Source organism: Lepidochelys olivacea, assembly GCF_965140295.1.
Source record: "Lepidochelys olivacea isolate rLepOli2 genome assembly, chromosome: 1".
In the NCBI taxonomy this organism is placed as follows: Eukaryota; Metazoa; Chordata; order Testudines; family Cheloniidae; genus Lepidochelys; species Lepidochelys olivacea.
Window position 1 is genome coordinate 120,892,522 of NC_140411.1, and position 12,805 is coordinate 120,905,326.

Here is a 12,805-nt window from a genome sequence, read left to right on the forward strand (position 1 = left end):
AGGGGAAACGATTTGCCCACGGCAGGTAGCAGTTCAGTGGCAGGACTGTGAATCCCATAGTCTGACTCCCTGTTCTGTGCTCTAACCACTGGGTGACACCAGTGAATCAGAGCATGCCTTGTTTTCTGCTGTGTACAGCGCCCACCCCTGTGCCCGAGGAGGGAGTGGGTGGGAAATTTCCACCTCTGGCCCTGGCAGCAGGGTGCAGTGAGGGCGCGAGCCTAGGGCTGGGCAGTAAGGCGGGGGCAATAAAGGGAGGAGTCTGGGGCTGGCCTGGCAATGAGAGCGGAGGGTGTCGCCTGTTGCCGCTGTTCGCCCTCCAGCCAGAGGGGGCGCCGGGGGCAGCAGTGAGCGCCTGGCTCAGCGCCGGCGGGTCCCTCCTGCGCCCTTGTCTCGCGCCCTCTCCGTAGGCGGCTGTCGCCGTGAAGGCGCGTGCGCACTGCGGCCTCTCCCCTCACCACCATCCTCCCTAGTGTGAGGCGGCTCGAGGACCATCGGAGCCGCCAGGCACGAGCTGGGGTAGCGAGACGCGCGGACGAGGGGAGCGGGCGCCGCCGCCGCCAGTCTTGCGGCGCGGGGACTGCGAGCGGCCCGTCCTGTCCGGCAGCGTTTCCCTTGCCGACCCAGGGACCCGGCTGCGGGCTCCTTTCGGGGGGGGGCGGGGGGGCCTGGGATTGACACCGGCCGTTTGCCTGGGGCGGGGAGGGTTGGAGCCGGTGAATGTAGCTGTTGCAGCTGGCGCGAGCCGCGCATGCGTAATACGTCGAGTTTAGCTGCTGCATCCCTTGACCCCGGGTGTGGCACCTGGCCGGGGCAGACTCAGCCGTGCCTCTGCCTGGCTCGGGGCCCTGTCGCCCTACAGCCAGCCAGGCTGTGCTGGTGCCCCCTCTCCCCCAGCCCCGCGCCGCAATAGGCCGGAGTTGTGAGGGGTAGCAGCTGGAGGGGGCATGCCTGTCACACGTTTAAAGAACAGGAGGACTTGTGGCACCTTAGAGGCTAACAAAAATTTATTCGATACGATGTGTGTAATGACCCAGCTACTCCCAGGCTCCATTCAAACCCCATTCAGTTAATGGTATCTAGTTTGCATATTAATTCAAGCTCAGCAGTTTCTCATTGGAGTCTGTTTCTAAAGCTTTTCTGTTGCAAAATTGCCACCCGTCAGGCACCCACCTTGTCACCTCCTCTGGTGGGAAGTGGAGCTGCTGATGCTCGTTTTGGAACCTGCTCTCGGCCCACATGGGCAGAGTGTTTCGGAAAAGCAGTTTCACTTCATTTTGCTAGGTGGAATCAAGCTGTATGGGACGTAAGGCAGCCAGCTTATTTTGTAGCACGAATAGGTGGCTACTGGCTTGCAGGCTGTTCAGGTCCTGAGCTGAATGGTCTTGTTCTCGCCCTGCTGTGTAAGCCTGTTACAAAACCACCACACAGCACTACATAACTAGAAGTAAAGTAAATATGGAGCATTATGTGGGAAACTTAGTGAGTTCCTGCAGCTCTTTTTCCTCCTTATTCCTGATATGATGTGTGTCTGAAATTCAACACAAGGAGGATCTCCTCAGAGAAAGATTGAGCCTATGCTTCTGCCCAGAGCAGTCAGTTTCTCACTCACATGACAGGTGGCAGATGCCTGTTCAGATCTCTTCTCATAGGGCAGAGGGGAGACTTGAACAAGGGCTCTCTCACATCCTGGGTGAGTATCCTATCCACTCTGCTAAAGATCATGAGGGAGATCCACCTCCCACTCTTCCCCGGGCTGTTTTGTGGCATTAGGCAGCCTCTGCACATGCTTACCAGTTCAGGACCTATGGGTGAGATAGGTTCTCCTCTGCCTATCTCCCCTGGTTTGTGGATCCAGCTAGGCCTTAGGCATGAGATAGGTAGGTAGCCAGACACCTACAGGGAGACAGCAGTGCACATGGCGACAGGCAGAAACATATGTAGGGAATTTCCACCCTGAAAACTTAGTCACTGAGTGAGTTTAGGTACCTGCAGAGTTAGGCGGAAATGAGGTGTTGTGGATCACAGTGATGCCTAAAACTGACACTGACGTGCCCTTTGTGAACCTGGGCTTCCCTCTCCAAGCTGAATGTGCTATTTTAGCAGCTGGCCTAGGGAGTCAGAGAACAGGATATGACTGGAATCTTTGTTCTTGTGTGTGTACGGTGTAAGTATTGTCTACAGAGTTGTAAATCCCCATGAAGAAAACAGCTGTCTGCATATTAGTTCCTAATGGGATAGGCACTGTCTCTCTTTTCTCCACCCCCAGTTTTGCTACACAGCACGCTATGGATAAGAGACTGGCCTGATCAGGATATGAACTAAAGGCTTAAAATAAGTATTGTTTTATGATATTCATCTCTACTTTCATGTATTGTATTTTGCAGCTATAAGGAGTGTACTGAATGTCCAGAAGAATGGCTGCTGATACTTCTGTTGAAATGTTTTCAAAAGTTCTGGAAAATCAAATGCTTCAGACTACTAAAGTAGTAGAAGAACAGCTGGATGCTGAGATTCAGAAATTGGACCAGATGGATGAAGATGAATTGGAACGCCTTAAAGAAAGGAGGCTTGAAGCACTAAAGAAATCCCAGCAGCAGAAACAAGTAATTTTCTGGCAGCATTTTAGATTCTGAACGTCAAAGAATGCTTTATGCACTATAGCAAAGACCGCCATAGTTGATTCTGTTGGTGTTTGATAGAAAATCTGAGGGGTGGGTGGGTGTTGAATAACAGTACACTTGCTGTGTGGGCTGAAATTTGGCATAGAATCATAGAATACAACAGGTCTAACACACTTGAATTTTTAGGCCTTGATTTAGAACAGTTTGGTTATATCAAAATTATACATACGTGTATTTTTAAAAAAAATTCTGGATTAAGAGAAGGGTAAGCGAATAAACTGATATTTGGATTTGATTGTTAATATTCAGGTGATTGAGACCTCAGATATTACTGACTGAAAACACCAGTAATGCACACATGCCAACAGGCCTTAGGGATCCCCTTCCTCCAAACTTCTAAACATCTGAAGTCTTCTTGTGGTAGTATGCAAGTCCCTCCCTCCCTGTTTTTTGAGGCATTTTACAAAAGGAATGGTGCATGTCCTCTCCCAGCTCTTTAGAGGGCTGGTCACCTATCCTGCTTCTGCAAAGGGGCTTCTCACAATCCAGTAAGACTTTGGGATGTATATGAAGAAAACTTATTTGCTCATGACTTTTTGCATGGGCAGAAAATGATCCTACCTTGCTGTTGCAACCATCTCATTAAGCTACTGATCTTGATGTTTCCCAAAAATCTTTTACAACATAGTTTGGGTTTTCTTAACAACTGGTGTGGAACTTGAGCTGCAAATAGGGAAGTCCTTTGGGTTTCCCTACCTAGTACAGTCAAGCCTCAAAAATTATGAAACTGGGCAGTGATCTGAGGTGGAAAGAGGGCATTCCGGTTGTGAAGGGAACGGTAGTGGCCAATATCAGGTTTTGAGATGTAGATGCAGCTGGATATCTGTCATTGTTAGGCTGGAATGCTGAGGGATATGGAATCTTAATAGTTCTGACTCAAGGTAGACCTGAACATATTTTTTGATAACGTAACATCTCTCTCTCTGTTGCTGATTTTCCTTGAACAGTTTAGTTTGTTGTTGACTCTGTCTTCTTCTTTGTATTGATTAAATAAAATCAAAATAATTAGTCTATACTAGGCACCATGAGCATGGACGACATTCAGGATATTCATGACATCTTTTTAATTCAGTTCACTCCTTCCTAGGGTAACATGCTTTTTTTGCACTGGTATCTTGTTAAAATTGCTTTGTTTTAACTTTAAAAAATAGGCAACTTGAGATTTAGCTTTGGAAAAGCAAGTACTGCTTGTAAATATCTAGCTTACTCCATCCTTCTCCATTCAGTGCAAAGTAATTTTTATTATAAAGGACTACACTTTCAAAATTGCAGGCACACATCTGCACACCTAATCATGCAATTACTGCAACTGCACGTCCAATTATAACTTTTCCCTTGTGAAATTGTAACTCTGTATTCAGTAAGTGTAAACAAGCATGCATTTTTGTGTGTATAATTGCGTGCATGTTGTTCTGGAAAACTGGCTTATGTTGGGGTATTTGGACTGAAACTAGATGTTGAGGAACTTTTCGTTTGTATACAATTGGCATTTTAAAGATTATCTAAATACTTAATGTATCTGTTGTAAAGCCACCTCTGGTGACCTTTATAATGTTGAGATGCTAATGCATATTTCACAAGTTTTACAAATGTATTGATCTGCATTTTCTATATAGGGACAACTGAAAGTAAATCAGTTTTAAAGTGTACTGTGTCATGCTTTCAGTGATATTTTTTGTTTAATGATTATAGGTGCCATGCTTTGATTGTTTTTTTTCAGTATACAATTACTTTAAGAAGAGGGCAGTCAGTATTGCAATTTTGAGGCTCCCAAAATTATTGAAAGAATTTCGGGGTTTATATCCTCTCTTGAATACTGGTGCTTTAATCTCTTTGTAGGAGGTTATACTATGGAAGTGTATCGTATTCTGTACAAGGACTACAGCTCTCACCAAAGCAGTGATAACTTCTCCTCTTCTACCCCACAAAAAAATATTTGGGCAGGTTAACCCAGCAGCCATGTCCAGACCAGTGGTTTTTCATCCATTGTGCAGGGGGAGAAGAGGGAAAAGTAGTTTCTTTTCCTGTCTAGCTGCTATAGTTTGACTTCCAACTGTTTCCCAGTAAAACCCTTCTGGCCCTTCCCCTCTTTTTTTAAGGATTCTCATCTTTTATTTAAGCTTTCAGATGGCAGTCTTTTTTATTTAATATAAACATTTTTATAACATGTCATGTTAGGGATTTCTCTAAAACTAATATTGTTCTCAGAATAGATTAAATACAATTAAGAAACACTGTACTAACTTTTTACTTTCTGATCATAGGAATGGCTCTCAAAAGGACATGGAGAATATAGAGAAATCCCAAGTGAGAGAGACTTTTTCCGAGAAGTCAAAGAGAGTAAAAATGTGGTTTGCCATTTCTATAAAGATACAACCTTCAGGTACAGTAAATACCTTATTTTAAAGAGACTCTTGTGATGCTAAGAATGTGTAAAAGTAAATAAACTATTCCAAAAGCAGCAAGTGGAACTGAATGTAGAGGTTTTAAAATCAACAGGTCTGTCAAATCTCACTGAGCTGGGGGGCCTGCAATCAGTCATGTTTCTACTAAGACTAAATAAGCATCCTAAACTCTTAACATGGGACTTGTTTTAGAACACCATCTGATTATGTTGACCAGCTTGGTAAACTGATACCTGAAAATATTCACTACAGTCTGTGGACAGGATTTCTAGGAGAGCATTTTGCTTCACATCATCGTAGTTGCTTAGCTTTGAGGCAGGAGGTTCATTAATATTGAGCTGAGCAGCTATGCTGGGAAACAGACTAGAGTAAGGGGACGTTTCTGTTTTATTTCTATAAAATTCATTTTGAAATAATGGGTTTATTCCTAGAAAAGGGTCATTGGAAAACTTGGTAGCAGAGGAAAAAATTTGGTGTTGATAGTTAATCACTGAACAAATCTCACTAAATTGCTTCTTAAAAACGTGGGCCTGATCTTGTTCCTGCTGAAGTTCAATAGCAAAATTCCCAAATACTTCAGTGTGAGCAAGAACACACCCTAATGAAAGATGAGAGCGTTCCCTATGAACTGCTAGTAGCCAGAGGCTTCAAGGAAGGAATGTGTTATCCAAAGTTCCACCACCACAATGTCAAAGTAACTCAAATCAATTATTTTGATAATCTTGAAATCCAGATAATGTAAGTTGAAGTTCTTGAATATTTTTCCCTTAATGTAAAACCAAAAGTAACAAGTTATGTCTGTAATGATTCTTCAACTATGACCTTAATAATCAAGAATTCAGCACTGAAGTAGACTTAAATGATTTATGGCCTTTGTGATACCTAACTCATGAGTATTTGAATTTTTTTTTCACAGATGCATGATATTAGACAAGCATTTGGCAGCACTTTCAAAAAAACACATTGAAACAAAATTCCTAAAATTAAATGCTGAAAAATCTCCATTCCTGTGTGAGAGATTAGGCATCAAAGTAATTCCCACTCTAGCACTAGTAAAAGATGGAAAAACGCAAGATTTTATTGTTGGCTTTACTGATCTTGGTAATACGGATGACTTCACCACAGAAACCTTAGAATGGAGATTAGGCTGTTCAGACATAATTAATTACAGGTAATTAATATATTTGGTTTTTAAAGTTAATGTGTGAGGGTTATATTTACAGATTCATTTTTTTGCATAAAGGTTCTGTTGATCTTGTTGTTTAGTGTGCCCAAGACCAAAGTGAGCTAATAATCCAGCTGTTACAGCAATAAACTTTTGGCAAGGAAAACCAAGGGAAGTGCCTCTTGAGAAAGTATTGGGAAAACTTTTTTTTTTACTCAAGAGTAGTGAAAACAAAGCTCTGGTCTTTGGGCTTTAAGATAACCAGTTCCCACCCACTCTCTTTACAGCTGCTTCTTCATGGGTCAGCTGAAGGCCCAGTCTTTCCTCCCAAACTAATTCAGTCTTTACAGGATATCTTCACATTTGCACTGTTCATCTGGGTATGGGGCATGTGCCTGTCCAAGGTGATAGCAAAATGTAGTTTAAATACAATTTGACTTTAAAAAGTCTCTTACTGAAAAAAGTGCAAATGATTTCTATTATGTTGCATTTGCAAAGAACTGTCACACAGCCTTGTGTCTTGTGATCATTAATGGAAAAACATGGATAGTAAAAACCAGGGATAGAGTTTGGATATTGTGGGATCTGCAATCTGAATTTACTGATTTATGTGGTTAAAAGGTAAACCTTGATAACGTACCTTCTTTTGCTTTTAATATTCTTTACTTTTTTAAAGCCAAGTTATTAAAAATAGGGAAGGTTTTCCATTAAACTCATCTGCTTTTATTTGAATGTTAAATCTCCAAATTGTAGAATGTATTTTCATTCCAAACGGGGTGCTTCTTTCTTAAAGTAGAATGAGAACAGTATATTGTAGTCTCATGGGAGCTAAGCGATAGTTAACACACTCCTAGTCTAAGTATTGCATTTTTTCAGTGCCTTTATAGAACTCTGTTTTCATCTGGGCACTTCGTTAATCTGTAAGAGTGTCTGGGGGAACGTCCGCTTCCTCTTTCCTTTTCCCTTTCTTCCACACCAGTAGCAAGCAAGCAGAGAGGGGTTGGCCAAAGAGAATATACTAGTAGGATCCAACAAATGAGGAACAAGTGGACTTGCTGGATTGTAACTTATATGGGAAAACCTATTCTGTGAATGGTATAGGGTCTTGAATCTAGTAAATATTGATGGGCTGGCCCATTCCTCATGTGGTAAAACTTGGAGGAGGGGATGAGGTGGGAGGAAACCTGTATTAGGTTCTCCTTACAGAGTTTCTCCCATCTAGGTCTATTAGCCCTCCCTCTGTAAAATGAGCCGCAAACCCTGCAGATAACTAGGGGTACACTGTAGGCTACAGCCATCTGCATGGAGCAGAGGTGGGCAAACTACGGCCCATGAGCCACATCCGGCCCCGGGGACCGTCCTGCCCAGCCCTTGAGCTCCCAGCCAGGGAGGCTAGCCCCTGGCTGCTCCCCCACTGTCCCTCCTCCCCCACAGCTACGCTGCCACGCGGGCAGCACTCTGGGCAGCGGGGCTGTGCGCTCCTGCAGGGCAGTGTGTCTGGCTCCAGCCAAGCGGCACGGCTGCCAGACATGCTGCTCTGAGCAGCATGGTAAGGGGGGCGGGGGTTGGTTAAGGGGCAGGGGGTCCCGGAGGGCAGTCAGAGAAGAGGGGACGGAGGTTCTGGGGGGGTGGGGGTGGTCAGGGGATGGGGAGCAGAGGGGGTTGGATAGGCGTGGAAGTCCCGGGGGGGGCTGTGAGGGGGTGGGGGTGTAGATAGGTTTCAGGGCAGTTGGGGGGTGGAGGTTGGATAGGGGGTGGGGTTCTGGGGGAGCAGTTGGGGCGGGGGGGTCTCGGGAGGGGGCGTTCGGGGGACAAGGAGCAGGGTGGGTTGGATGGGTCGGGGGTTCTGAGGCGGGCAGTCGGGGGCGGGAAGTGGGAGGGGTCGGATAGGTGGCAGGGCCAGGCTGTTCGGGGCAGTACAGCCTTTTCTACCCGGCCCTCCATACAGTTTTGCAACCCTGATGTGGCCCTCGGGCCAAAAAGTTTGCCCATCCCTAGTGTGGAGGCTCTGTACGTCTACACTACTCTGGAATCCTAGTCTCCTATGTCCTGCTCTCTGGGCTCCCGACTAGTTCTCTTCAAGAACCTTGCTTTAGAGGAGGCAGCTGCATAAGCAAGATAGTACAACCTTGCTGTCTTAGTCTTACGTTCTCTGTCAATCTCTGGATTTAGTGTGGAAGGGGAGATTAAGGGTATAGAAAGAACATGCTCCTCCTACCCACTATTGATCCCAACCCCTTTTTCTTTAAACAGATTTGTCGAACTAACAGCTTCTCCTGGTCTGTGCTGGTGTCAATATTTTTTTTTACCTTTTCACTTTAAACAGCAAAATTTTATTTCTTTCTAGTGGAAACTTGATGGACCCACCTTTTCAGAGCCAAAAGAAATTTGGAACCAGTGTCACAAAGCTGGACAAGAGAACCATCAGAGGAAAAAAATATGATTCAGATTCTGATGATGACTAAAAGCTCAGCTATAAATCTTTGTATATCATTTTTTGTTTAAGCTTGGTACATTTCTAGGAACGTTTTTATAAAGTCTGTTGATTTCAGTATGTTTGCACATAGTACTCCATTTTTCTGTACGATTTTATAAACTGATTCACATTCGAAGAAATTCCAACTATTTGTTTGTCTTTGGAAGTAGGTTGAAAATCTGAGCCCCTTTGAACCAGATATCATCTGGGAACTGACCATAAATTTAATCTGTTATTTCAAAACATTTCCATAATCTACATCTCCGTATTTTATACCATTTATCATATTTTCAATAAAGGAAACTTAAAGAGGCAAGAATTGCAAATAACTGTTACTGGAATAGTGCATCTTAAAGCATTGCTTTATCTTATAGTGCCCTAGTGTAGCATTGACTAACTTAACTACATTGGACTATAAATTGTAAAACAGTCTTAGCGTTTGTAAATTTTCAAGTCGACTGTCAAAAGAAATTCCCATTTACCAAGTACGTACACCGCATGTTGCAGCTGAGCCAGCATGTAATAGCACACAACAAGTGTACTGAAAACACCCTTGCTTGCAGGGTTATGTAATATAAATTCTGTGGTTGTGAATTTTAGAGCAGATGCTTGTACAAGAGATTAGGCAGGATAAGAACATCAGAAGGGACAATGTTTGTTTTTAGATTTGAGGCAGTACATTATATTTTATTGCACTGTTGCTCTTCAGTAATAGGTAAGGCCTTATCTGAATCGCGAGATGATCTTCAAATAATTGCGGTCGAGTTACAGACAAGACATGGAAAATTGCAGAAAAGTAGTAATGGACCTTTTTTAATAGCGGTAATTTGGAAAAGCCAGAGTAGACCTATTTGCTGGAACAATATAAACACTCAATTATTATATATGCCTGCAAATTTTGCACCTATATTACATTCATTTAAAAAAAAAAAAAGTAACCAGTACAATATAAAATTCAGAAGACTAAAAGTCTTAACACAACTGCAGAAATCAAGTCATCACTTTAGCCATTTACATATGACAGGCATTGAATGTGAGTGCAGAACGCCCTGCTACAGTGGTCTCCTTCGTGCCCTGTCTGCTTTGTGAAGACTTGTCCATACCGAGATACTGTACACTCAGCATCCACAGAATTAGGCAAGATCAATAGTGATTGCTTTGCTGTCTCTGCTAACTCTGGAAAACACTGTAGAACTGAAGATCATTTAATGTATTAATGGGGGGAAAAGCATGTGTTGCAAACCTCAAATGTTTGCAAAATTGTGGACTGTGCAAAGTAAGCTAATTTTAAAACAAAATTGCAGTGGAAGCCTAATACTCGAAAGCTGCAATTTCCACAATAGCTCAAGTGAAGTAGGATTTTAGTAATAGATGTATTTTTTCAGAAGAGGTCGCTCTCTCATTGAAGCTCTGAGGCTAGCATGGAGTTCAGTTTATCTAGCTGAAGAGTGGATGGGTTTCTTCTTCAGTTTTTATAAACACTAGTTCTTAATTGCAGAGCAATGCAGTCCTCTTGGGGAATAAGCGTATGGCACTTTCAGCTCCTTTTTGGCCTAACAAGCAAGGTGAAGACTGGAAATCTAATCAGTCTCACAGCTTAGTAGTGAAGAAGACTTGCCAATGGGCCAGCCCAGCAATATATTTCTCTCAAGTCTGTAAATCTCAATTATATTTTGTTTCAATTCATGTACATTGAAATAAAGTTATTTGAATTCGGATGCTGATGGTGGTGGTTCCTTCTAAAAGTAGTTTAGCATGACTGTAATGCTTTTTACCCATAGAGCTGTCAGCAAATCACACATTTTAAGTTTCTTGACTTCTTAAGAACAGATGCTAGTTAAAATTTCAGCTTAACAGCAGGGGAACAGTTATCTTGTTGCAATAACAATAAACCCACTTCAGACCAATGCAAGTGCTAGATATTCATGTCTCTGTTGGGGGGAGAGAAGTGCCAAAACAGGCACTTTTTCCATGCATTAAAATCTCATATCAGTACACAGTGTTTTGTGGTGTGATCTCAAAGTATAGTTGCAGTAATCATCCTGTTCTTACATCCAGTTTTGCTGAAATAGATGAATGAATGTAATGGTTCACTAGTCGTTTCATATGCCACAACAATAATCAAACATCTGTATGCTGAGTTCTGCTTGCTTTGAGCAGACTGGGAAAACATGTAACTATTAGCCATCACCCCAAACACTATATCCTCTGTACAGGCCTTAGGAAAAGTAAAACTATTGCCATTGTTGAAATCTTGGCATTTATGGTTATTTATTCAGTTTGTCTCACTTTCAGACTATCATAGCCTCGTTACAATATGCACATTAGTTTGAATCTGATATGCAGTTATGTATTTTAGGTGTACACCTTCAGGACTGTGCTTCCTGTATGTTCCTTCTTAAAATACAGACTAAAATTGGTAAACAAAACCAAAAGTAGGCTAGCCCATTTTGTAAGATGCATGTGATTTCATCCCCTTAAAGAAGTACTCTGAGTAAACATGGAATTTAAGGTCTGTTTCAAACAATGGTGCTAGAGGGCTTATTCCTTTGATTCTGTCTTTTATACCTCTATAACTAAGAAAGCAGAAGGAGACTCCGCTGGTTGGAAGGCATGAGATGCACTGTCCTGAGATTGGGGGTTCCACGACCACCACTTCTAAGAGAAGGAGGCGGGTGGTGGTGGTCGGGGACTCTCTCCTCTGGGGGACTGAGTCATCTATCTGCCGCCCTGACCGGGAAAACCGAGAAGTCTGCTGCTTGCCAGGGGCTAAGATTCGTGATGTGACAGAGAGACTGCCAAGACTCATCAAGCCCTCGGATCGCTACCCCTTCCTGCTTCTCCACGTGGGCACCAATGATACTGCCAAGAATGACCTTGAGCGGATCACTGAGGACTACGTGGCTCTGGGAAGAAGGATAAAGGAGTTTGAGGCGCAAGTGGTGTTCTCGTCCATCCTCCCCGTGGAAGGAAAAGGCCTGGGTAGGGACCGTCGAATCGTGGAAGTCAACGAATGGCTACGCAGGTGGTGTCGGAGAGAAGGCTTTGGATTCTTTGACCATAGGATGGTGTTCCATGAAGGAGGAGTGCTGGGCAGAGATGGGCTCCACCTTACGAAGAGAGGGAAGAGCATCTCTGCGAGCAGGCGACTAACCTAGTGAGGAGGGCTTTAAACTAGGTTCACCAGGGGAAGGAGACCAAAGCCCTGAGGTAAGTGGGAAAGAGGGATACTGGGAGGAAGCACAGGCAGGAACATCAGTGAGGGGAGGGATCCTGCCTCATACTGAGAATGAGGGGCGATCAGCAGGTTATCTCAAGTGTTTATATACGAATGCACAAAGCCTTGGAAACAAGCAGGGAGAACTGGAGGTCCTGGTGATGTCAAGGAATTATGATGTGATTGGAATAACAGAGACTTGGTGGGATAACTCACATGACTGGAGTACTGTCATGGATGGTTATAAACTGTTCAGGAAGGACAGGCAGGGCAGAAAAGGTGGGGGAGTAGCACTGTATGTAAGGGAGCAGTATGACTGCTCAGAGCTCCGGTACGAAACTGCAGAAAAACCTGAGTGTCTCTGGATTAAGTTTAGAAGTGTGAGCAACAAGAGTGATGTAGTGGTGGGAGTCTGCTACAGACCACCGGACCGGGGGGATGAGGTGGATGAGGCTTTCTTCCGGCAACTCGCAGAAGCTACTAGATCGCACGCCCTGGTTCTCATGGGTGACTTTAATTTTCCTGATATCTGCTGGGAGAGCAATACAGCGGTGCATAGACAATCCAGGAAGTTTTTGGAAAGCATAGGGGACAATTTCCTGGTGCAAGTGCTAGAGGAGCCAACTGGGGGGGAGCTTTTCTTGACCTGCTCCTCACAAACCGGGAAGAATTAGTGGGGGAAGCAAAAGTGGATGGGAATCTGGGAGGCAGTGACCATGAGTTGGTTGAGTTCAGGATCCTGACACAGGGAAGAAAGGTAAGCAGCAGGATATGGACCCTGGACTTCAGGAAAGCAGACTTCGACTCCCTCAGGGAACGGATGGGTAGGATCCTCTGGGGGACTAACATGAAGGGGAA

At 43.9% G+C, this 12,805-nt stretch overlaps 1 protein-coding gene across 2 annotated transcripts; it reads left to right on the top strand.

Moving 5' to 3' along the window:
- The first annotated feature begins 405 nt into the window (after window positions 1-405).
- On the top strand, window positions 406-10,448 carry TXNDC9 (thioredoxin domain containing 9). Of its 2 annotated transcripts, none has more exons than XM_084639196.1 (5): window positions 406-519; window positions 2,388-2,606; window positions 4,949-5,067; window positions 6,006-6,260; window positions 8,602-10,448. In XM_084639196.1, the coding sequence occupies exons 2-5, from the start codon at window positions 2,406-2,408 to the stop codon at window positions 8,717-8,719; spliced, it is 693 nt and encodes a 230-aa protein (XP_084495322.1). In that variant the 5' UTR covers window positions 406-519; window positions 2,388-2,405; the 3' UTR covers window positions 8,720-10,448. The 2 variants fall into 2 exon arrangements, with proteins under 2 accessions (XP_084495322.1, XP_084495323.1); XM_084639197.1 differs by having other exon boundaries at window positions 417-507.
- The last annotated feature ends 2,357 nt before the right edge of the window (window positions 10,449-12,805 follow it).

Bases quoted from the DNA above. Each gene is read 5' to 3' on its own strand.
- TXNDC9 (XM_084639196.1), top strand. From the start codon at position 2,406: ATGTCCAGAAGAATGGCTGCTGATACTTCTGTTGAAATGTTTTCAAAA. The intron at 2,607-4,948 runs GTAATTTTCTGG...TTCTGATCATAG, and splicing joins AATCCCAGCAGCAGAAACAA to GAATGGCTCTCAAAAGGACA. The intron at 6,261-8,601 runs GTAATTAATATA...ATTTCTTTCTAG, and splicing joins TCAGACATAATTAATTACAG to TGGAAACTTGATGGACCCAC.